The following is a 26634-nucleotide window of genomic DNA, read 5'->3' as shown; positions in this document are numbered from 1 at the left end:
AATGCTGTAATACAACATGCTGCACTTGAAGAATGCTCAATTTGATGCCCTAAAAGGGAGGCTAGAGAGCTGCCTGACAGTCTTGTAGGGTGTCAGTACAATTGTGTCACGGCACTCAACAATTCTTGATCATTTACAGCAAACCTACCAATCCGTAAGATAAGACAAACTATAACCATTTACAGTGAGACACCTTTCCAATGATCTGAAGAAATGAGATTCAGTGTGGCTAGGGTGTCAAATGTCACTAGGTATAATGGAAGGTGATGCTGAGGTCAGACTCAAAATGCATATACACACACACACACGATATATCTAAAAATGTGTGCGTGTGTACATACATATGTGTGTGCGTATATATATATGTGCATATTTTTTTTTAAGCAGGGGCATGATTTCATTATATTTCAACTCTGAAGGGAGCCTAAAATTTGAGCTAAAGGGAAAATGAATGATATTTGGACAACAATGAATAAGGGATCTGAGGGAAAGGAAGGATGCATCAATTTCATATTTTGAAGTTAGCTACTTAAGCATTTTTTTCCTTAAACTCTGCACACTTAATTTTGTAAGAAGTGGAATCTTTGTATCCACCTCAGTGCCTATTTTATGTTGTACACAGTATCATCTATAAGATATTTCCATTTGAAAGTTCTTACTGTAATTGAGAATTTTTCCCAAATACAGTGCTCATAAACGAGGTGGATGAGCTGGTTGTGGATATCAGGATAATCTGGGAAATTCTTCCAACTACTACCTGGAAACCGGAAATTCTGCATCTATCAGAAAAGATCAGAAATGAGTGTCAGACATGTGTAACTTGAAAAAAAACTTCCTAGGTGACTAACTCCTGCCACTTGTTCTAACCTGGAAACCACATCTCCTCTAATTTTTATGATCATTACAAAAATAGAAACTATACAGTGCATCTTCACTACAAAATAACGCAAGATTTCATGAGATCTATTCATAGAAGACTGCACAGTTAAGTATCGTACTTGGAAAGGTCTTCGTTTGGGGATGATGAAATGAGTAGAGATTCTAGGGTATTTTAACACTGCCCGTATTGCTTAAAGGCTTCTCATATGCAAATCTTCTAGGCATCAAAAACATAATTCGGGAATTAAAATCTCCTCTTGGCATTCAAAACATTAACAGAAAAAGAAGAGTTATTGTATTTATTTTATAAAAAAAAATACATCTCACAATTCTGTTTAGGTGGTTCTCAGCCTATCCCCTCCTAATGATACCCACAGGTAACTAGCCCTCGTAGAGCATATCAGAATAAAGGATCCCCAAAGTGCTGTCCTAGATTTTGTAAAAGTAATTATCTTTCCATATGAAGTTTTGCAAATGGGAAATTAGATAATATAAAAACTTCCCAGTTAATGTTAATTTTCAGAGGTTTTTGCTAGTCGTGTGCTGAGAGTATTAACTGTTTGGCTATTGTTTTTAGTACTAATAGGTAGAGAAAGAGAGGGTTTACACCAACAAAGTGAAACTAAGAATTATGCAGATAACAAACGTCCCACCCCCAATCCTTTTGCCTTATCAGTTGACTTTTTAAAAACTGAACATAGCAAAATTGTTGTAATTTTCCACATTCTAAAATTCTGTGGAGCTATTACGTATACTGGAAACCCTGGTGGCATAGTGGTTAAGTTCTACGGCTGCTAACCAAAGGGTCGGCAGTTCCAATCCACCAGGCGCTCCTTGGAAACTCTATACGACAGTTCTACTCTGTCCTATAGGGTTGCTATGAGTCGGAATTGACTCGAAGGCACTGGGTTTTTTGATTTATTACGTATACTGTTATTTTACCTGAAATGTAAATCTCCATGGTTCAATATTTTATTAAAAATTGGGCAAATTGTTTTCCTGGAAAAAAGTCACTAGAGCTCTTATAAATACCATATCACATCAAATGGCACAATTAGCAGTTAAAAATGGCTTAACATAAGTTTTCAAAAAAAAATAACCATAAAATAAGTCGTTAGAGTAATTCTTTTTCTAACACAATGACAAAATGTAGTAGTTACAATTGGGGACTTAAATCTTCATCTGCTACAGTTGCTGTTTTTCTGGAACTTTTATTTCTTACTTACCATTCTAATAATCTAAGAAAGAAATTAACTCAAGGCACAGAAGTTCTCCTCATTAAGGAACCTTTATCATTTTTTTCAAATAATTAATAATTAAAAAATAAATGTTAATGCAAAAATGGTTGCAGCAATACTTCAACAGAGAACTGCCAGAAATTCAGGTCAGATTCAGAAGAGGGCGTGGAACAAGGCACATCATTACTGATGTCAGATGGATCCTGGCTGAAAGCAGAGAATACCAGAAAGATGTTTACCTGTGTTTTATTGACTATGCAAAGGCATTCGACTGTGTGGATCATACCCAATTATGGGTAACACTGTGAAGAATGGCAATTCCAGAACACTTAATTGTGCTCATTCAAAACCTGTACATATACCGAGAGGCAATCACTCCAACAGAACAAGGGTATACCGTGTGGTTTAAAATCAGGAAAAGTGTGTGTTAGGGTTATAACCTTTCGCCATACTTATTCAATCTATATTCTGAGCGAATAATTCGAGAAGGTGGACTATATAAACAAGAATTCGGCATCAGGATTAGAAGAGTCATTAACAACTTGTGATACGCAGAATACGGAAACCTTACTTGCGGAATCTGAAGAGAATTTGAAGCACTTACTGATGAAGATCAAAAACAGCCTTTGGTATGGATTACATCTCAACATAAAGAAAACAAAAATACTCACAGAGAAAATATTGAAGTTATCACGGATTTCATTTCACTTGGATCCACAATCAATGCCCAGGGAAGCAGCAGTCAAGAAATTAAACGATATATTGCACTGGGCAAATCTACTGCAAAAGACCTCTTCAAAGAGAGTTAAAAAGGGACTAAGGTGCACCTGACCCAAAAAATTTTCAATTGCCTAATATGCACCTGAAAGCTGGACAATGAAAAAGGAGGACTAAAGGATTACGGTGTTGGTGAAGAATACCGAATATACCATGGAGCCAAAGGAACATCACACTTGGGAAAAGGTCAGTGAAAAGGAGGAAGGCCCTCAACAAGATGGACTGACACAGTTGCAGCAACATCGGGCTCAAGCATAAGGACTGTGAGGATGGCACAGGACCAGGCAGTGTTTCATTCTGTTGTACTCAGGGTCGCTATGAGCTGGAACCGACTCTATGGCACCTGACACCATTTTCTTAAAGATTAATATTTAAATTACTACTTAGTTTATAATACTTTTAGGGACTTCGGAAATAGAGATCTAGCTATTCCTCACCCCTCAATAACTAGGAAAGAAGGAAAAAAGAGAGATGGAGCACAGACCATTTTGCAAAGGATGGTAATGTTCCACCTTCTTTCGCTATGCAACGAACAGATAACTATACTTTTTTCTTGATTAGGGATGTGTACTTTTATCATCTTCCCTCCCTCCCCGTGGCTACAACCAATGGGCATATATTTGGAGTTACGTTTGGAGGTCTCTTGGAAGGTTTGAACCAAAACTATTTTAACGACTGATAGACTAAAACTTTGAACATTTTCAGCATGCAAAAATAATTTTGGAAGGGAATGCACTTTACCACAATCAAACTCATTTGACTTGAAAGGTGGGCCTTTATACCAAATAGGATAACTTGAAAAAAAATAAGAAAGTTTTAAAATGAATCTCGAGTGACTCAAGACTGATCTGTCAGCCTGAAAAATTAAATTGTAAGACAATTTTGATAAAAACAACTTTAAAAAACAGTAAAGCAGGACGCCACCATGCTCGAAAAGTGTTTCCTTCAACACATCGAAAGGGCTCTGAGGCCCGCAGTTACAGTTATGAAAGAAACCGTCAACTAAATTGCAGCGCGTTAAACTGCGACAGCTACTAACAACCCTCGAGTTGCTTTTTTTATTACGACTCAGCGCCGTACCCTTCACCCCGCCCTCCAGGGAGAGTCCTAGAAAACAAAGGTTCTAAAGTTGTTTCCCACCACCGCCCCCCGTCCGGAACCAGGCATGGGCCACCCACAAACCAATCACTAAGTGTCAGAGAATGTCAACAACTAAGTCTCTATTTTCTCTCACTCCTCCTTTGCCCCATCCGCACAGTACTTTAGGACCCACAGGGAGTCTCTGTCGCAGGACGCCCGAGCGTAGGAGGCGGTGAAGTGACCGCCGTTGCCCAACAGTCGGGTTCCCAGGCTGCCCGGTGTGACGCAGCAGCCCCCGCCCAGCTCCTCCGGCCGGGCGTTCAGACAGTGCGGGGCGCCCCAGGAAGGACGAGCCGACGCCCGGGCGACCGGACCCCAAGTGCGACGGGTCCCGAAGGGCTCTGCCTCTGTCGCAGCTCGCCAAGCCCCAACGCCGTCTCCAGACTCTCCCCACCCCCGCCCTTTCCCGGTTCCTTCTCAGTCTCTCTGCCGCGACTTCCTTGCGCAACCGTCCCGAGTGACAGCAGCGCCCATACCCGCGCAGAGCGAGCCTGCAGCTCCCACTTCCCGGAATCCAACGCCAGGCCGCTAAGGGCAGGAGCCCGAGAGAGGATCAGCGGGCCACGGCCGGAGCCCGGCGGCCTGCGCGCGATTGGTGTACGCATTCCCTTCAGTGCCCGTGCGCGCACTCGCTCTCCGCCCCGCCTCCACCAATCGCTTTTTCTCTACGCCCCGCGACTCCACAACGTAGTCCCTCCCATCACCCGCGCGCCAGGCGAAGAGGTTCAGCGTGCGCGCGCTCGCCCGCCCGCCGCCCGCCCGCTCGCCTCGCGCTGTAGGGAAGGGGAGTGAGCAGAGGAGCTTACGTCGCGCGGGAGGCGGAGGCGACGGCGACCTCGGTGGCGGCGGCGGCTACGACGGGGACGGTTGCTCTCGCTCGCTTTCTCGGCGTCATGGCGGCTGCCGGGAGCCTATAAGCGACGGGAGCGCGCGCGCGACGGCGGTGGCGGCGACGACTCGTTACTTATCTCTCTGGCTGCCCTCGCCGTTGGTGCTTCAATAATGAATTGATTGTTGGATCCGCTCCGCAGAGGATCGCGCGTTGGTGCTGGGGGCCGGGGCTTCCCCTTCCCCTCTGCGTCCTCCCCCCCTCACGGATTCCTGCTTACCCCGAGACACCCGGAGCTCGAGGACTCGGCGTCGGAGACCGCGGGCCCGGCGCGGGGGAGGCTGCCGACCCGAGCCGGCTCCGTCTGCCCCGCGAGGCCCGCCCGCCCGCCGGTAAGAAAGGGGCCGGCGGGCGGGTCAGGATGTGGCGGGGAGGACGGGAGCCGGAGGGCGGGGGCGGCGCGGTGTCCGGGCGGCGGCCCAGCAGCCCGGCGCCGGGCGAAGGCCGGGGCGGCTCTGCGAGGGCCCACAGCGGCGGCCGGGCTGGGCGCGCGGGGGGCGTGTGAGCGGCGAGAGCCGGCTGGCGGCCGCCGAGCGCATCCTCGCGCGGGGCGGCCGGGCCGGGCCTTCTCGGTTTGAGGCCGGCCGGACCGCCCGGAGAGAGTCGCAGGCACTTGGCCGGTGCGTTGGTCCTGCCGCTACCCGGGTTCCCAGCACGTGGGGATCGGCGGGGAGGGGGAGGGGGCGGTGGCTCCGGCGAGCCCGGGAGGGCGCGGGGCGGGTCTGCGGGAAGTTTGAGGCGGGAAGAGAGACTGTGGGACCGGGATGGAAGCCTTGTGAGAACGCGGGGGGCGGGGGTGGGGGGTGGGCGTTAGGGAGGGAGGCTGATTGGAGCGAAGCTGCGATGGACTGTTGAGGGAAGAGGAAGGTTTTCAAACCCCTGTGGAGTACCGCTTAGAGAACTTGGCAGGAGCAAAGCAACTCTTAAAAGACGGTGCCGAAGAGGAGAATTCAAGCGATTTAACGACCTAGGGAAGAGTCATTGTTGGGACGTGAGGAGCTAGAGAGCTGCGTGCGCTCGGAGCTTTAGAACTTAGGGTTGTGAGAAGGGTCTCAAAAAGGATATAGAGAAGGGAGATGACGGAGAAAAGGAAGTTCCAGTGTACAGAGAAAGCCATTTTGAGGGTCGAAAGAAGAAAAGGAAAGAACAAAAAGGAGTGAACTTTCTTAACGAGGAGAGACTTTCGGAAAGGAGACAATTTGTTAAGAGTACTTAAATTTTTAAGAGTTAACTGTGTAATAGTAAATTGCTTTGAGTAGGGTTGGAATTAATATTTAGCATTAGAAAAAAATGCTGAGTCGCATGGTCACTTTTTAGAGAACCTGTACTTGCGAACACTCTCCTGGACTGTACGTAGTCCCCAGAGAATTAAAAGCCTAATCCACATGCAGAGTTTGTTGTTATTGAGTTGGCGACAGCCTATTTTCCTCCTCTTTTTTGTGGAATGGAAATAATCTCAGGAGTGAATTCTCTTTGCTGAGGTCTGAGGACAGCTCTGCTCTCAGTAGGCTGTCTCGGTACTTTCTGGCTGGGGAAGGATCTGACGTCTCCTTCCCCCGCTTCTTCCTCTCCCTCCCCTGCCGGAGATCTCCTTTGTTTATTCGTAGATGGCTTGTAGGTGACTCTCCAGTGTTGTGCTGAAATCTTGAAAGGTGGAAATGCTGTGGCCTTGTCCTTTATTTCAGCCCAAACTCCTTATTTAAAAATTCAGATACACTGTATAGAAAATCTGTTACCTTTAAAAAAAAAAAAATTCACGGAGTCTCTGCATGTCCAAATGGGAAAAGTAGTATTAAATTTTATCACTCCACTATCAGTTTGCCTGTGAAGGAACATATTTATTTTGACCTGTGCATTTTTTATAAGATTATAATAGTATCATTCTTTGTTCTTCTCATGAGATAATTTTCAAAACTTTCCCTCGCTTGAGTGTATGAAGTTCTTGGTGATAAGAAATGGGACTTGATTTAAAGACAACTACCCCCTTTCACTTGATTTGTTTGACCAAGTATGTAATAAGGTTCTATTTTCGTTCTTGGGGTGCATGTGTTTCACATAGTATCACTTTGCTTTATTGATCTAAATAATGCTACATAGTTGCAGTTTACTTCTAAAGTTTATGAATATTTTAATTTCTGTCAAAAATATATTCCCAGCGGTGCTTAATTCTAGTAAGTAATCAGACATACAGTTAGTGGAAGTCTAGATATTTTAAGTAAAAGACTCCTCTTCTTCCTTACCGTCTTTAGTCAGTTGGTCTTAGGTTTGTGCATGTTCTAAACAGGCTAATTTATCTTTTTTTTACAGGAATTTTTCATACTTTCTTAATGTATTTTCTTCAGGTGAATCAAAACAGTCCCAGGAAATCTGAATATTGAAGAAAATTCATACGCATTTTTGATATTCAAGGAGGAGTCAGTATTTATATTTATCTTTTAAACTGGGAAGATTTATATTTTATTTTAAAACTTCTGATATTTACAATGAATGGACACAGTGATGAAGAAAGTGTTAGAAACAGTAGTGGAGACTCAAGGTAAGCACTTTATTTATTGTGAAACATTTATTATGAAGAGTTTTGAAAACTTGTTTGACACTTTGCTTCTCCCCATAAGCAGCAGTTTTCAGATTCTTCCTCTTAGCTATCCAAACAGTAAAAGGTTTCTAGTGTATCTATTGAAATTTTGTTGATAATACAGATTTTAATTTTTTTTTTTTTTCATTCTGATGTACCAAGAATAGTTTAAATATGGAAAGTTTTGGCGTACGTTTTGGCATACTTAAATCTATTGGAAAGTTTGTATTGTTTGGGTTAGTAATTGAACCTGCAGCAAGTTTTAAAAATTTTTTTAATTTATTTGACTACTTAAAGTTATGTATTATAGAAAATTACTCAGGTCACACTGGGCACATTTCAAGTGCTCAATAGCCACGAATGTTTATGATATTGAACAGCACAGATATAAAACATTTCCATAGTTGCAGAAAGTTCTGTTGGGCAACACTAATATGGACATGTGTTGAGATATTGCTGCAACCCAATTTTTTTTTTTCTGTTTTCTTTTTAAATTGGAGTTTTAATTACCTGTGAATAAGAGTTGTTATTAAGGCCATATCTTTGCAAAGAAGATAGGATTTATGGGAGAAACTATGTTACACTATTTTAATGTGTAAACTCCCTTAAATGAAAAGATCCTAAATTTTTTTGTAGCTCCTAAATTTTGACTTACGTACACAGTAATAGAATACATAGTTATATGGAAACCCTGGTGGCACAGTAGTTAAGAGTTTGGCTGCTAACCAAAAGGTCAGCAGTTCAAATCCACCAGCCGTTCTTTGGAAACCCTATGGGGCAGTTCTCCTCTGTCCCATAGGGTTGCTGTGAGTTGGAATCGAGTCAACGGCAATGGGTTTGGGGTTTTTTTGCAGGGGGGGGTGTATAGTTATATGTACTCATAGTATGTGTAGATTTGGGACATGGACGTTGGAGTCGCACTGCTTAGTTCTACCTTTTATTAGTTATGTGAATTAATCTCTTAGAGTCTGATTTTTACACCTATAAAATGAGGATTGCAGTATTATTTAAAGTTGAAAGTTAAGTGAAATGCTACACGTAAAGGGCCTAAAATAGTTTCTGTTGTAATAAGCACTCAATATTATAATCAACATCATGTTTTATGTAACAGGATAATACGTAACTGAAACATTAAGTACAGTGATGAAGAAATGGGGTGGTAAGAAACAGGGAAGTTTTGGCAGTTACAGGAGAGTTTGTGAAAAAGTGTTGGACAGAAAAAACAGTGGCATGTTTGACCTGTGATTTGGAATTTTCTGTGCGTGCCCCATTTCAATATTCATTTCCATGTCTTTCTAGGTACACATTAGTTGCTTTCACGGACAGACTGTTATCTAGGGATAATAAGTATATCCTATATGTATTTTCTTTAAAAAAAAAAAAAAATAAGGAGCAGTTATGGGAGTAGCATGAATTACTTGAATCAGTATTGGTTTAGGAGTTACAAGATGAGTTAACGTCATTTCTAGGTCTAGTTAACGTTATAACTAGGTCTCTGATGATTTTCTGAAGTGTAAAATGAGAAGGGAAGTGATTGAAGTTTAAACCTACCACTTAATTACAAAGTGTAATAAAGTTTCAGATAGTAAGGGTTTGACTAATATCACCAGAGTTGATAGGTTAAATTAGAAGACCACTGAAAATCAGCTTTGAGTCCCAGATTTCTATAGATATTTGACTTTAGTAGGTGAGTAGAAGAATCCCTTGATTGACAACATTCTTTTATTCATAAATGGGCAATGAAATAGTTCATAGATAGGGGTATCTAGAGGAAACAGGAACCAAGCTACCCATAAAATAGAACATAAGACTCTTGAGAATAAATCTTCTAGTGGAGTATACAGAGAGATCACATGTTACAATCTGACTTACCTGTCAGAGTAACCTTTTATATATTTTGTTGCCCGCAGCCCTGTCTAAAGCAAGGGGAAGTAATATGGCAAATTAATGGGATTTTTTTCAACAAATAACCGTTTTATATACTTGCAAAATAATTTCTGTAATTATTATGTCATTATTTCTATAATTTTATGGCTTCTGAGAAGAGTGATTGTCGGGTTATCTTGTTCTTGGAACTACCTTGAAGTTTGTCTGGAGGAGAGAGACTTGATTTTATTTTGCTTTCGTTTTCTTCCTTGCTGCTGTTTTGCTATGCATTTCCTTTGCCTCTAGTGTCATTGTTACTAATCCTCAATTCCTATCCCCTCCCACAAAGCTTCCATAATGAGGCAGTACAGATAAGGGAAATTGTGCTTCATTTAAAGACTGAGGAGGTGAACTTTATAGATATAGGGATTTCCATGTTTAATAAAACAAAGTTACCATAATTGAGACTATTAATATAGAATAATGAGAGGAGAAATACACTCTGCTTTTAAAATTAATATACATTGTAAATATTTTTTTTACAGAAAAATCGGTATTAATAGGCTAGAATTTTTAAATCTAATTTTGCTTCAGAATTTTTTTTTTTTTAATGGAAGTTGATTACATGAAATGGAATTAAGCAAAATGTCCTTTGGTGTTTTTGATAGGTTAAATTCACAACTAAAAAATGCTTTCTTGATTCTTTTGTGTGGAGAGCTCTCTTTAACCATTGACTGAAAGGAATAAGAATACATGGGAAAATAGGTCTCTTTGTATATGCTGTAACTGATAATTTTGAATCTTATTTACTAAAAAATGTGGGCCAGGATGCACCTGTATAACAGTTTCAGCTCAACACAAAGTTTCATATAACTGAAGTTAGCTTTCTAAAGATAATTCTGTAAGATTTAAAAGCATGAATTCCCAGCTGCATGGATTTGTGTTATTACTTGCAACCAAGTTTTTCAAATCCTGGTTAGACGTATTCTATTTTAAAATTACCTTGGATGATGATTTGCTCCAGGAATAGATTTATGGGTAAAGATCGGAAACACATGGTCATATTTTGCTCAGTTTTGGATGATTGAGGAATGCTTAATACTCAGAAGAATGTCTCTGCATACATGTAGAGACTTTTCAGTAATGTAATGTAAATTTGAGAATTTATTTGAATCACTTTAAATTAAGTAGGCCCAAAAAAAAAAAAAAAAACTTTTTTTTTTATATAGATTATAGAGCCCTGGTGGCGTAGTGGTTAAGAGCTCAGCTGCTAACTGAAAGTTGGCAGTTCAGATCTACCAGCTGCTCCTTGGAAACCCTATGAGGCAGTTCTACTCTGTCCTGGAGAGTCTCCATGAGTTGGAATTGACTCAACAGCAATGGGTTTGCCTTTTTTTTATAATATACATCATGTTTTTGAATAATTCTTACAGAATGGGGGGAAATGGTGATGTGCTATAATGGTATTAACTATTATTTTTCTATAGTTGGCAATGAAGCTTTGTTGACCTGATTATATTTATTTTAAATTCCATTGTAACTTTCTATACCATTAATGGTGCTTGATTTAGTATATTTAAAATACGTATATATGTGCAAATTTTTATTTACACAGAAATTCTATGTAGCACTTGAGTTTCCTTGGCTTGTAGAATGTTTTAGTTATTGTTTTGTACATCAAGAATCTTTGCATATCAACTTTCAAAGTATTTTGGGGAAGTAGTCTTGGGTGGGTAGTGAGAGGATATAGGATCAGTGGAAACATTTTTAATATAAATCTTTTTAGAAATTCACAGGCTTTAAAGGCTTTTAAAAGACTTTGTGAAGCCCTGTAGTATAATTAACCTGTTAAATATAAGAAACACTGAGTCAAGGTTAGTTTGAATACAGACCATGTTTTTCACCATATATCTGAAAGTCAGTATTTAAATTTCAAAACTCTAGGCTAAAAATCATTTTTAGGAAGACAAGAAAATGTGAAATCACAAAGCCTTTTAAAGGCAAGAAATTGAGTTAAGTAAACTGGCTTTTTAAATTTTCTGTGATGTCATTAATTATAGGAAAGTATGACTTCTACATTTCATTTTTTGTCAATCCCTGTTTCTCAGTTCAGCGTGCGCTTTCTTCATCTTTTCCTATTACTTTTTTCTTTCCCCAAACGTCTTGTACATGCTGTACCCATTGCTGTCGAGTCAGTTCCGACTCATAGCAACTCTGTAGGATAGGATAGAACTGCCCCATAGGGTTTCCAAGGCTGTAAGTCTTTACGCAAGCAGACTCCCGCATTTTTCTCCCTCAGATTGGATGGTGGGTTTGAACCAGTAACCTTTCGGTTAGCAGCCAAGCGCTTAACCACTATGCCATCAGAGCTCCTTTCTGTACATGCTACCGAATCCAAAAAATCCAATTCCTTTTTTTTTCTTTTTTAATATTTTATCATGTTTTAGGTGCAGATTGTTCCATGCCGTTGGTTACAGTTTTTACAATGTGTCAGCATTCTCAGTATTTCCATTCTGTTTTTTTGTTTCCATTTATCTGGCTTCTCTTCCCCTCCTTACTGTCTCAGCTTTTGGGTAATTGTTGATAGTTTGGCCTCATATAGTAAATTGTTTAAACGAACACATTACTTATAGGTTATGTTGTTTGTTTAATAAACCAGACTTCTATTTGACTGAAAGGTGACCTGCAGAAATGGGTTCAGTTCCGTGTTCAGAGGGAAAACCATCTCTTTTTTCTCTGAAAATTCAAACTGCTTAGCTGGAGATTTAATAGTAATAGGTATCTCTTTCAGGGCTTTGAACTGATTAGTTCTGGTTTGAACCCTTGCTAAGTATTTGCATTTCTACCTCAAACCAAACTCATAGCCGTCAAGTCTATTCCAACTCGTGGTGACCCCGTAGGACAAAGACTGCCCCATAGGGTTTCCAAGGAGGGCCTGGTGGATTTGAACTGCCAGCCTTTTGGTTAGCAGACATAGCTCTCAAGCACTACGCCACCGGTGTTTCCATTTTTACCCCAGATGCAGCGAATCAGAATCTACATTTTAACAAGCTCTGCTTAAAAAAGAAAAAAACTACTGCTGCTTGTGTAATAAAATTTGAGAACCACTGCTCTACTAGTGGCTCTCAGAATTGGTTCCTAACCAGCAGCATTAACATCCTCTGGGAATTTGTTAGAAATGTAAATTCTCAGCAGGGGTTTGAACCAGAAGGACCAGTTTCAAAGCCCCGATTTGGAGAAAGAGAATCTCTCCGTGGAGAATTTACTAATCACAGAATTTCCTATGATTATGACTAAACTAAGTTACTGTAAAGTACTTCAACTTAATTTTAACCGGGAAGAATAAGGGAATTGTACATGACTTGAGACTTTCAAAGACATATAGGCAAACATTAATGGGAAGTTGCTTCTTTATATACTGCTTCAGTAGTTGCTTATTTAAGATCTAGGTGATAAGCTATATCTGGTACTGATTTGTGTTTAAAATTCAGAGTATTTGTGGTGAGGGGATAAAGAAAAGATGGAGGAAACTTTTTTTGGTTTTAACACATTTTATTATGAAGAATCTAAAAAATATACATAAATAGAAAAGTTTTAACCCCAGTTGTGATCCTTAGACTAGCAGCATTGGCATCAACGGGGAGCTTTTTAGATTGTAGAATCTTGGGCTCAACCCCAGACCTGCTGAATCATAATGTTTATTTTAAGGAGATTCAAAGGTGATTTATATACATATTAAATTTGTGTGTATGTGAAGGACTTACTGATGAATATCGAAGACTACAGCCTTTGGTATGGATTGTACTTCAAAATAAAGAGAACAAAAATCCTCACAACTGGACCAGTAAGCAACATCATGGTGAACAGAGAAAATACTGATGTTTTCAAGGATTTCACTTTACTTGAATCCACAATTAATGCCAATGGAAATACCAGGCAAGAAATTAAAGAGCATATTGCATTGGGAAAATCTGCAGCAAAAGACTCTTTTAAAGTGTTGAAAAGCAAAGATGTCACTTTGAGAACTAAGATGCACCTGACCCAAGCCATGATATTTTCGATTGCCTCATGTGTATGTGGTGGCTGAACAATGAATTAGGAAGATCGAAGGAGAACTGATGCCTTTGAATTGTAGTGTTGGTGAAGGATATTGAATATACCATGGACTGCCAGAAAAATGAACAAATCTGTCTTAGAAGAAGTAGAGCTAGAGAATTGGAAGTGAGAATGGCAAGATTTCATGTCATGTACTTTGGACATGTTATCAGGAGGGACCAGTCCCTGGAGAAGGACATCATGCTTGGTAAAGTAGAGCAACGATTGTGAGCGTGGCGTAGGGCCAGGCAATGCTTCCATCTGTTGTACATAGGATTGCTGTGAGTTGGAACTGGCTCGACCACACCTACCAGCAACAGCAGCAGAGTCACCCGGAGTCATTCAGCATCTTGCTACTTTTTTTTTTTTAATTGATGTGGTCACACATGCTTTTTATTTGCTGGGAACCCTAAGGAACAGCCATGCCAGAAAGAAGCTGGGTGAATTTCTTCTCTCTGCTGTGTGCCCCCAAGTCAATTCCAATTCATAGGGACCGTGTATGACAGGGTCATCTGTAGTCTTCACGGAGGAGCCCTGGTGGTGCAGTGGTTAAAGTGACGAGCTGCTAACAGAAAGTTCAGTGGTTCAAATCCACTAGCCGCTCCGCAGGGGAAGATGCGGCAGTCTGCTTCCATAAGGATTTATAGCCTTGGAAACCCTATGGGGCAGTTCTAAACTGTCATGTAGGGTTGCTGTGAATCATCATTGACTCAACAGCAATAGTTTTTTGGTTAATCTTTACGGAAGCAGATTGCCACATCTTCCTCCCGGCAGCTCTTAGTTTGAACTGCCAACCTTTCTGTTAGCAGTTGAGTGCTTAAGTATTACTCCAGGCCTCCTTTGCATCTCTCTAGAAATAGTAATGATGGCAACTGATGATTATTGAGCTCTTTCTCTGGGCCAGGCATGGTGCACATAGTGCACTGTGCGTTACATGGATTACCACAATTCACTCTCACAAAACTATTGTAACATACACAGGAAGGTGGGTCCCGCTTTTCAGATGAGAAAACTAGTTGTATAGCCATTTTTAAAACCTTTTTTTAAAACTATTAACTAAACTCCAGACTTTACTTGGATTTCATTCTTTTTGTTCTGGGATTCATCTAGGGTACCACATTGCGTTTAGTTGTCAAGCCTCCCCTCTCTCCTCTGATCTGCAAGAGTTTCTAAGTCTTTCCTTTTTTTTCATAACCTTAATAATCGAGGTGTACTAGGCAGGTATCTTATAGAATGTCCCCCAATCTGGGATCATCTGATGTTTTTGTGAGGACTAAACAGAGATTGCGTTTTTGGAAAGAACACTGAAGAGGTGCAGTGTGCTTCTTGTCGCATCATATAGGGAACTTAATACCCATATCACATTACTGATAATGTTAACCTTCATCCCTTGATTAAGGTACTATCTGCCAGGTTTCTCCACTGTGTAGCTCCTGTTTTTCCATGCCCATACTGTGTTCTTTGGAAACAAGTCGCAAAATCTATATAGCTCACTGCCAAGGAGAATAGGTGGGAATTTTGCTCCGGTTCCTAGAAGGGGGAGTATCTGCATATTTTAAATGGAGTTCTGCTGTAAGGAAGATTTGTCTTTTATCCGTCATTTGCTTAACCATGTACTTATATCAGCATGGATGTATGTATATGTATTTTATAGTTGGGATTATAACCCAGTACGTTACTTATTTTGTTGTTCTAGTCTTAGTCACTGCGAGCTCTTTCACCTTGGCTCCTGTGTCCTTTTTACGTGCTCCCATTCTTTTGTTTTTTGAACACGTCCTTACATTCTGGTACTACAAGACGCTCCAAGTTCATCTTGTATTTCCCTTGCCCCAGCCTTAGAATCAGTTGTTTATCCAAGGATCCCTGTTTATTTATTTACTAAAATCAATTAATTAATTTTTTATTTAACAATGTTTTGCTGTGTTTTTGGTAAAACATTACACAAGAAATCAGGTGCCCGTTTAATGATTTCTGTGCATACCGTTGAGTGACATTGTTACGTCTTTCACAGTGTGTCAACATTCTCATCATTTCCATTCTGGTTGTTTCATTTCCCTTAATGCTAGCCTCCCTGCTAACCGCCCCTGCCCCAATCCTCTTTTCTTTATATTAAAGTGTTGACTGACCGTTTGGTCTCATACAGTTTTTTTTTGTAAAGAGCACAGTACTCAAGGGTGTAGCCGTGTTTACTATTTTTGGAAAATGTTATTAGAAACCAAGGTCTGGGAGCTGGGTATGCTAGTCGCTACTCAGGTGTCACGGTTTCTAGGCCTTTTCAGTGGACAGAGCTAGCTAATATATGTATATATACTAAGGGATGCATATACATGTATTTCTGTTGTCCTTTATGTACATACCAAGGTAAACATGAGTTAACATGATATCTCCAATTCTAATCCAGTACAGTCGCCCTTTGGTGTCCTCTGCAGAATTGGTTCCAGGAACCCCTGCAGAAACCAAAATCAAGTCGCTTATGTAAAATGGTATATAATATTTGCATATAACGTATACATATCCTTCTGAATACTTTAAATCATCTGTTAGATTATTTATAATTCTAATACAGTGTACATAGTTGTTTCATCACAATTGAAGACTTGCTCTGGAAGGTAGCCTTTCTCTACTGTGAGTTCCTTGAGCTCTTCTGGGAATGCTGTTGCTGCCTTGGCATCAGCCACTTGTCCGGTGATCCTTTAAGTTCTTGAGGCCGTAGCAGTTTACATAGCTAGCCAGCCATCCCTTACTAGCCTTAAACTTATCCTCGCTGTCCTCAACCCCCTTAAACTTAGCATTTGAGGGATTGCTTTGACCATTTAATTGCTTTTTTGGAGCCATTTTTTCACAAAAATAAAGGTGCACACAAATAGCGAACTAATAAGATGTGAGGCAAACAGCACTCAGTGAGTGCTAGAGAGAGGCTGAGGATCATGAAATGGCAGGAGGCAACAGCAGGGTATGCCTACACATCGATTCATTTGTGTGGAATCAGCATAGTGCTTGGTGCTTGGCAAATTCAAGTATTGCTTTTTGGAACTTTTTTTTTCCCTGAATATTTTCCATCTGTGGTTGGTTGAATCCACAGATGCGGAACCCATGAATACGGAGGGCCAACTGTACTACACTGGGCAAATCTGCTGCAGAAGACCTCTTTAAAGTGTTAGTTAAAAAGCACAGATGTCACCTGGAGGACTTAGGTGTGCCTGACCCAAGCCATGGTGTTTTCATTTGCCTCATGTGCATGTGAAAGCTGGACAACGAATAAGGAAAACCAAAGAAGAATCGATGCCTTTGATTTACGGTGTTCACGAAGAATATTGAATACACAATGGACTTCCAGACGAAGGAACAAATCTGTCTTGTAAAAAGCACAGCCAGTGTGCTCCTTAGAAGCGAGCATGATGAGACTTGGCTTCGTATACTTAGATACGTTATCAGGAGGGACCATTCCCTGGAAAAGGACATCATGCTTGGTAGAGGGTCAGTGAAAAAAAAGAGGAAGACCCTCAACAAGATAGAGCGGCACATTGGCTACAACAACAGGCTCAAGCATAGCATGGATTGTGAGGATGGTGCAGGACCAGTGTTTCGTTCAGTTGTACGTCAGTCAGAACTGACTTGATGGCACCAAACAGTAACATGGTTCATTCTAACCTTCCTTTCTTGCTTATCTGTAACTTTAATCTCTGATTGTCGGAAACCTGCCTCCCACCATCCACTGTCTGCTCACTTAGCCTCGGTATACATGTAAAGCAGTTTCAGAATTTTCAGCTCCTCTGCCCATCAAAAGCATGTACAATGTTTATGTACGGTTTAAAGTTCCTTTTATATTTAGCCTTAACGGTTTTCAGTCAAGACACTGTTTTCCAAAGTTAATCAAGATAATTCCTTTTGTCCCCACCTCATTCAAAGTGGTTATGTCATAAATTTGTAAAGAAGTTAAATTCATTTGTCATGGTCTGCATTTCATCCTGGGATCCCCACTCATCCTGGTTTGTTTTTTTTTTTAAAGCATATATTACATTTACTTTGTGCTGTATTATTCCATGGGTTCTGACAAATGCATAGTCATGTATTTTCCACTCTAGCACCATACAGAACAGTTCCTTCATCTTAAAATTTCCCCTGTCCATCCTAAACCCAGTATCCTAGGTCTACTCAATCAGAATTTTCATTTTAACAGGATTCTCAAGTGATTTTTATGCATATTAAATTCATATGCATATATATGAAGCTATATTCACTTTGAGTCACCAAGCATCTTACTATGTTTTAAAGTTATAAAGTGAACTTCATAAAGTTATAAAGTAAGCCTGTGATAGGTGGGGAGCCCTGGTGGTGCAGTAGCTAAGAGTTTGGCTGCTAGCCAAAAGATCAGCAGTTCGAATCCACAGCCACACCTTGGAAACCGTATGGGGCAGTTCTCTTCTGTCATATAGGGTCGCTATGAGTCAAAATTGACTCAATGGCAACGGGTTTTTTTATGATAGGCAGTAATGGTATAGCCATCATTGGTTAAGTGAGATACTTAAATTCATTGGGCCATACAGGCAAGTAAGGTGAAAGAAAATGTGATGGGCAAATTCTGGAGTAATGTTATAGGCTATATGGGGAGGTTTTCATGGAGCTCTTTAAGTTTTGTAATCTTAATGTTGAGAAATGATGTGGTTTGGGGAGAAAGGAAATAAAAATTGTATATGTATTTTCAATTCTGAAGAGTAACGAAGAGGAAGGTTTTATGAGATCATACTTCCCCAGTAAAGAAGTACTAAAAAAAAACAAAAAGTACCCCAATAAAGAGAATATGCTGGACATCTTAGTTTTCTAGCTCTTTACTCTGAGGTTTATTCAGGGTTATGCTGAAGTTTTTGTATGGCTTAGTCCTAGGTAGAGGAAGGAGAAAAAGGGAAAGCATAGCAGAACATTCAGGGGCACTTTCGCACTATATATGCTTTTTCAGATACTGTCCCATTTGTTGCTGCTTTCATCTTTGAGAAATACATGTATTGAGAGATACCCAGGAGTGTGTATTGCTCACATTAATGGGCTGGTCAGAACCACTGTTTTTAGGGAGAGTCCCCAGGAATCTATTGTACCAGAATCGACTTTAATTTTTTATGTGCAACTAACAAAATTTTGTTTGCAATTTTAAGTATATTATTTGTCATTGTGAAACGAGGCGACTGTTTAGTCAAAAGTGAACTTTAAGTAAACCTTAAACTGCATTCTAAACTTTGGTCTGAATAGATTAAGTAAAGCCTAAATTATCATCGTGATTGAAATAGAGAGACAAATTTTGGCCAAACAACATTGGCTTCTTGCGTTGAATGTCTATGATGTCTCAGAGCTGAGGTATAGACACAGGGATAGTGGGGAGTTAATTTCTTAATAAAAATTACTCCAGTTAGCTATTTCTCAGTTCTCTTATTGTTGAGAAATAACTGTTGTTCAGCAATACAGTTCTCTTTCCCACGTAATATAGTTGACTGGTAAACTACTATGTGATAGTTACTGTGAGGTACTCAAATTTGAGTTCTTTTAAAACTTAGAATCAAAAAAACATAAGCCTTCACCAGTTTTTGTAGTTATCAGGTGGATGTGTAAATGCAGTGAGATACAAAGTGCTGCGGTAGTTCAGAGATAGGAGAAGGAGGTTTGGAACATAAAGACAAATGTTTAACGTTGGCATAAAGTGCAGTATTAGAATGAAGCTGATTTTTAGAGTCATACATATGGAAAGATATTTTCCAGATTTTCTCGAACCTTTTATAGTATTTTATCACTTGTAGTAAAATGGATATTGTTTGTAGTGAGATGGATAATAAATTCTAATACAGTGTAATTTATAGAATTTAAAGATGGATCTGATCTTAGTATTTATGTAGCCGAACCCTTCTCATTTTTCTGAATAACTTGATTTAAGCTAATGTATTTTAAACAGTTGTAATCTGTTAGTCACAATCAAAAAAAATTTTTTTTTATGAAGGAAATAATGTAAAATAGAATACGAAGTATAATATTCCTCTTATAAAGTATTATTTCAGACTTTTTACTTGGGTGTGTATTGGATCATGATGTAAAATGTATTTGTTACATAGGTCATGGTTGAGAAAGTTTGAAAGCCATTGCCTTTGTCCACCCAGTTTCTCATTAGTTCTATGCATTTACTCATTACCTACTACTTTCCAGATGATATTGTCCAGTGGGTAATGGTCTATAAAAATAACGAAAAAAAAAAAGATCCCAACTTAATGAATTCCAGGATCTAGTACGCAGAAGATACAGGCATAATAATATTGGGAAGGAATTATTAATAACACATGAGGAAAATATTGTTAGAAAGAACACAGGCTGGGACAGTGATGTATGCCTGGGGAAATCGGGAAAGGGTAGCTAAAGGATATGATATTTTTGAGTTTTGTCAGATGCTTAATTTAGCCCACTGGCAAGGATACCTTGCCAGAGGTTTAAGAGAGGAGGTATATGTATTCCAGGCAGAAGGAAATATATGTGGAAAGGTATGGAGGCTCAACTCTAAAATCACTTCTTCTGTGAAGCCTTGCCTTTGATTCCATTTCCCCGTCTCCAGTTCCTCAATCTGGAATTGACCCATCTTTATTTATTTGATTCTTATAAGTTTTTCTTTTTCCCATGGTGACGACAACAACCGCCTTGTCCCTAGTAGGAATCCATCCATGCTCGATACTTGTTAGTTGAAGAGCTGAGCAAGTAAATTCAAATTAAATATGCAAGTAGCCTGTTCTTTCAAAAATGTTTGCCACACAGCCATTATTACAGTGTAAGTTAGAGAAGCAGTTAAGGTGCTCTACCAGAGACCTCTAAACGCAAGTACTCACGTAAAATTCTTTTTTGCTTTCATGTAATAGCCTAAAGCGGGAAAGTGAATTCTGTCTTTTGCGGTTATCCAGGTACGCGTCCATTGGGTCAGCCCTGCCATCTTTAACATAAGGCTTCTAATGCTTCAGTTGTTGCCATTTCTAGCCAGCAAGAGCAAGATGGGAATGTGGAGGGTTTAAGGCAAACCACTTCTTTTTAAGGTTATGACAGAAATATCCATCCCATTGGCCAAAACTGTTCACATGGTCACATCTAGCTAAAAGAGAAACTGGGAAATCTAATCTTTAGCTAGGTAGGCATGTACTAACCAAATCTAGCTGGAGGGAGATCTACTACTAAAAGGCAAAAGAAAATTGATAAGTCGGGGTTTTGGGGAAGGGACAATGAATAAATAGCTTTTTCTGTCATGGATGTTAAGGAATATTCTTTTCAAATTAATTCACTGCAATTGTTCTAGGAAATTAGTGGCTTTTATTCTTACGAATTTTCAGTTCTCCACGTACACTTGTTGTCATAGTGTTGTTTTACTGCTTTCTTCACTTAGCCTTCTTGAGCCTCTGTTTGTTTGTTTGTAAAATAAAAATGAACAAATTAAATGAGAACTGAATGTCTGGCATGTTATCATTTCATCATCATCATGTCTTCTTTTCCCCCGTTAAGTAATTTTATTTTGAAAAATTCAGCGTAAGTATAGGTTTTATCCGTAGAGATTTTATGTATTTATGCTTTTAATTGTGGCAGTTCAAAGAACACCCAAAGCAAACTTTGAAGTAATGGTTCTGATCTTGGACTCAGGAGAACAATGATTTTTTTTTTTTTTTTTTTTTTTTATCTCTAGTAGCTCTCTATTGCAGACTCCTACTATATGTTAGGCAGTATGCCTTACATCTTTTTTAATCTTCACAGTAATCCTGTTTTTTATTACGTCCATGTTGCAGAAACCAGAGGCTCATCTAATGCATATACGGGCACAAATATAGTTACAGTGAGAAGAAAGGTTAGAGATAGAAAATAATTCATGGTTGAATTTGAGAACACTGTTAGTCCTGGATCTCCCCCACAAGTGTCTGTACAAAAATTCTTTCAAAAGCTCCCACAAAGAAGCCCTTTTGAATACATTGATGCTTAAGCAGTAGTTAAAGGGGAGAGAAGGGACAGACATAGAGTGAGAATTTTGTGCAGTATGCTCATTCTTTAGAATAAATAAAATTATTTGATTTGTATATGTGTAGCTCTATTTGCAAGGAGCCCTAGTGGCACAGTGGTTAAAGCACTTGGCTGCTAACCAAAAGGTCATTGGTTTGAACCCACCAGCCGCTCTGCGGGAGAAAGACGTGGCTCTATTTGCCAGGTATGTAGTACTGTACTAAAATATTTCAGCGGAAAGTTTATCTTCTGTCAGGGTATCCTGTAGTATCCCCTTTCCTCTTCCCGAAATCTACTCCCTCTAAGTACTGCTACCAGTTTTTGAAAAAGTAGGGAAATGAGATGAACAAGAAAGAAAATCTTTTTGTGCTAGTAACAAAAGAAGTAAACAATGGGTACATTAATTAATAGAATTAAGATGAGAAATCATAGCTCCGAAGCTTTGGTACAGGTAGCCCAATTTACATGTAGTACACGTAAGCAGTCTTTTTTTATTCTTTAGTGCTGCCATTTTGAGATGTTCTTTTCATACCCCTTCACTACCCTCACAGCCACTCCACACATCACTTCCTTGACTTTTTCATTCTACTTCAAGGTTTATTAGAGTAAGTTTCTTCTATTGGTGATCTGGTGGTAGGGAAAACAGCTACTTTTTGCTACCATTTTCTTAGAAAGTCATTTATTATTGTGTACGTTTTTCCTTTAAGTTCCATTGTAAACTAGTTCCCGGTTCCTGTGATTACAAAAGCGAGGAATACCTGAAGATTATTTTTTCCTCTGCTATAGGAGAATCTTGGTTTATTTCCTTGAGAACCCATTGTTTTCAAGCATACAGTATAGGTCTTAATGTATTAATTCACAAATTTGTTTTCAGTTTATTATGTCAAGTGCAGTGCTAGAGATTAGGGATACAGTTGTTACGTGGAACACCTCCTGCATTCATACGAGCTTATGTTAAGCATGTATTATGTGCCAGACACTGTGTTAAGTGCTTACTTTATATTTGCATTTATTACCTATGAAATACAGGTACTGTTATGATCCCTGTTTTATAAATGAGGAACATGTTGTATGGAGTGATAGCAAGGGAGAGTTTAATCAAATACTTAGTTAAGTCTGGTATGGTACTCCAAAGTGTATTAAGTGCTATGAAGGAAATGTGTATCCCCTATGAGTATTGGTGAGAAGCCTTACGAGGTCTAGGAAAAGCTCAACTTGAGAAGTGAAGGAGGAGTGGAGTAGAAGTACTAGGGGAGAAGTTGGAGTGGAAATAGATAAGCTTTCCAGGTAGAGAGAACTGCTTGTACCAAGGCTGAGAAGTGGGAAAGAACATGACAAATTCAAGGGCTGAAAGAAAGCAGGGAGGCTGTAGGAGGCAGAGAAGGAGATGGGAGACTAATTTGAGATGAAGTAGAGGTAGGTAGAGGTCAATCTTAGTCATCTTATCCCCAAAACAACAGACAGCCAATAAACAAACAACAACAAAAAAAAACCCGTGCCGTGGAGTTGATTCCGACTAATAGCGACCCTATAGGACAGAGTAGAACTGCCCCATAGAGTTTCCAAGGAGCACCTCACGGATTTGAACTGCTGACCCTTTGGTTAGCAGCCATAGCACTTAGCTACTACGCCACCAGGGTTTCCAGACAGCCAATAAAAAAAAAAAAAAAGCTTTAAAATCAGCCTTAGTGCAGACTTCCCCACAGGGTTTAATAAGTCTGGGATGGAGCCCACCAATAACCGGTTGTTGATTTGATTTCCACTCATGGGGACCCCATTGTGTGAGAGAACTGTGCTTCCTAAGGTTTTCTATGGCTGATCTTTCAGAAGTCACGAGGCCTTTCTTCTGTATTGCCTCTGGGTAGACTCAAAACACCAACCTTTAGGTTAGCAGCAGAACTTTAATTGATCTTGCTACCTAGGACTCCAAAGGATGGGGCCCAGGAATACGCAGTTAAATTAGGGGATGATGGTAATCTTAGTGTGGACTAGAATTTGAGAAGCAAATTCCTCTAAGCTAAGCCATAGGTATATATATGTAGTATTTCAGTTACGTGGAACTTGTGAAGGGTGAACTATTGAAGATAATGATATTAAAACTCTTAAAAATTTAACCTTAGAAGTAAAAAATGAATTTCATTTTTCTCATTGAACGGAGTATTAATTTTTTTTCTTCAGATCACTCAAGTTATTAAGAAGATTGATTTACAGTAACTTTAGGATTACTGGAAAATAACATTGGCCTCTTTACCAAAAGAAGCTATGCAGATGTGAATTTTGCACACTGAGATTTATTTTTCCACTCTTTTCATGCTTTAAGTTGCAAACTTTGAAGGAAAAGCAGGAGGGCAAAACAGGGAGCTCCTCCTAGCTGAGTCAGCCCCCTTAAACAGCCTTCTAGGAAGTACAGTACACTTCTGCTTATGTCTCATTTGTAAGAACTTAAGCTTGTGGCACACTTAGCTGCAGGAGGTTTGCATTATCCACTCTTTTATACTAGGTAGCCATAACATTTGGATTTCTGTTTTTAAGGAAGTAAGAAGACATGTTGAAGTAGCCAACTAGCATTTTCTAAGGCAATTGTTATATACATTTGGCATTTAATTTCCTTAATATTTATCTTTACCTTTTCCGGTCTCTTGAGGAAAAGTTTTATGTAGTTCTCCTATTTCTACCTGCCTATTTTGCCCATTTCCTTGATTGATAGTGTATATTTTTATTCTTCCTATCACTTAGTGTTTACTTACTTGCCTGTTGTATTCATTTGACTTCTGTGGCTTTAAATTTCCTCATCTTTGTACCTTTTACTATCTGCAAATGAGATTTCATAACAATGACTATTAATGAAGGAAGCTTGTAGTATTGAAAAAATATTTTTTATTAACTTTTTTATTTTGAATTAGTTTCAGATTTCAGGGAAGTTTTAAGAATAATACCAAGAAATTCTTTGTCTTTTGCCCAGATTCACTAATTTTTAGCTTTTGCCACGTTTGTCTGTTACCATTCGTTCCTTATAGCACATTATGTATATAAAAATATATATACATGGTATATATTTAATACATATTTATTTTTTGTGAATCATCTCAGAATAGTTTGTAAAATATGCTCCTTTACATACCAGTACCTCAGTATTGTGTTTCCTAAAACAAAGCTACTCTCTTACATAAGCACCGTATAGTTGTTAAACTCAGGAAATTTTTTATCGGTACCATACTTTAATCTTCAATTTGTAGTCCAGTTTCGACAATCCTAATTATTTTTTACTACAGAGTCCAGTCTAAGTTACTACACTCGACTGTTGTGTGCTCTTTAACCTGGAACAGTACCTCTTTCTTTGTCTTTTGTGTATTGACATTTTTAAAGACGAAGGCCAGTTATTTTATAGAACATTTCTCAATTTTGAGTTGTTCACTTATTATCAGATCCAAGTTATCTCCTATCCTATGCATCCCCAACCAGAGTATTGTGTTAAATGATACATCGTTCTCAGAGGTATCACATTTAGAGGCTCATAATGCCTGTCTGCCTCCTGCTGGTGATGTTCATTTTGCTCATCAGGGCAAAGTGTCTGATTTCTCCACTATAGTTTCTCATTTTCCCGTTACAACACATAAGCAGTTTGTGAAGAGATACACAAAGCCATACAGATATTTTGCTTATCAAACCCTCCCCCTCGATTTAGCATCCATTGATGATTCTTGACTGGATCAGTATTTTCTATGGTGATTGCAAAATGGTAATTTTCTACCACTGCTACCCTGTCCACATTTATCAGTTGGCAGTCTACTCTAAGGAAGAACCCTCTTCCATTTGTCTGCCTGTTTGTCTGTCTGTTTACCTATCTGCCTACCTACCTACTTAACCTGTTTATCATCAGCATGGACTCCTGGATTTCTTTTTTATTTAATGGGTAACCTTTACTGTCTTTATGTCAGATTTGGCCAGTAGAAGTCCCTTCAGGGTATCTCCTGTGTCTTTTTTTTTTTTTTCTCTTTGTCCTTTTGACATGCTTCTTCCGTATTTTCTTTCCTTTTTTTTTTAAATATATTTTCTTACTTTTTGGCACAACAAGACAGTTTAGGCTCATCTCGTACCTTCTCTTTCTCAACCCTAACAAAACCAGAAAACCAAACCCATTGCTGTCGAGTCAATTCCAACTCATAGTGATTCTGTAGGACAGAGAAACTACCCGATAGGGTTTCCATGGAGCGGCTGGTGGATTCGAACTGCCGACCTTTTGGTTAGTAGCTGAGCTCTTAAGCAGATTCAGGTGTTTTTTCAAAGAGCTCTAGTTTCTTACCTTGCTGATTAGAAACCCACCCCTGTTTATATTTCTAATACTGTCGTAGTTATCTAGTGCTGCTGGAACAGAGATACCACAAGTAGACGGCTTTAACAAAGAAGAATTTATTCTCTCACAGTCTGGTAGGGTACAAGTCCAAATTCAGGGTGTCAGCTCCAGGGGAAGGCTTTCTGGAGGAAAGTCTGTGCCATCAAGCTTCCCTTGGCCTAGGAGCTTCTCTGTGCAGGAACCTCAGGTCCAAAGGACACACTCTGCTCTTGGCGCTGCCTCCTTGCTGATATGATGTCTCTGTGTCTCTCTGCTCACTTCTCTCTTTTATATCTCCAAAGAGATTGGCTTAAGACACTGTCTGATCTTGTAGATCTCATCAGTATAACTGCCACTAATCCATCTCATTACATCATAATGATAGGATTTACAACACATAGGGAAATCACATCAGACGACAAAATAGTAGACAGTCATACTAGTCTGAGAATCATGACCTGGTCAAGTTGACAGATATTTTTGGGGAAACACAATTTAATCCATGACAAGTAAAAACCAAACCCAGTGCCGTCGAGTCGATTCCGACTCATAGCGACCCTATAGCACAGAGTAGAAATGCCCCATAGAGTTTCCAAGGAACGCCTGGCAGGTTCAAACTGCCGACCCTTTGGGTAGCAGCCATAGCACTTACTCACTATACCATAAGGGTTTCCCCATGATAAATACCCAAAATAGAAACATTACAATAATAACCCTTTGCCAGTAGGCTAGCCTCAGGCTGTTTGCCCTGATTTCCATCAAAATGATCCCTTCCTAAAGAATATAAAAGGAAAGATTCCTGCTTTTTTAAAATTTTTGATTTGTTAAGCAGTTTTGACTA

General features: G+C 39.4%; 1 protein-coding gene across 3 annotated transcripts in view; it reads left to right on the top strand.

Moving 5' to 3' along the window:
• The first annotated feature begins 4793 nt into the window (after nucleotides 1–4793).
• The window catches only part of CHD1 (chromodomain helicase DNA binding protein 1), an 89527-nt gene continuing 67686 nt past the window's right edge, over nucleotides 4794–26634 (top strand). For all 3 annotated transcript variants that reach the window (XM_049871418.1, XM_049871417.1, XM_049871423.1), the window contains exons 1-2: nucleotides 4794–5255; nucleotides 7266–7459. In XM_049871418.1, the coding sequence (XP_049727375.1) occupies nucleotides 7407–7459 (53 nt within the window). In that variant the 5' untranslated portion in view covers nucleotides 4794–5255; nucleotides 7266–7406. The remainder of the gene's footprint in view (nucleotides 5256–7265; nucleotides 7460–26634) is intronic.

This window comes from Elephas maximus, chromosome 2 (assembly GCF_024166365.1).
Source record: "Elephas maximus indicus isolate mEleMax1 chromosome 2, mEleMax1 primary haplotype, whole genome shotgun sequence".
NCBI classification, from domain to species: domain Eukaryota; kingdom Metazoa; phylum Chordata; class Mammalia; order Proboscidea; family Elephantidae; genus Elephas; species Elephas maximus.
The sequence above is the reverse complement of the archived record's forward strand: the minus strand, read 5'-3'. Positions and strand labels throughout refer to the sequence as shown.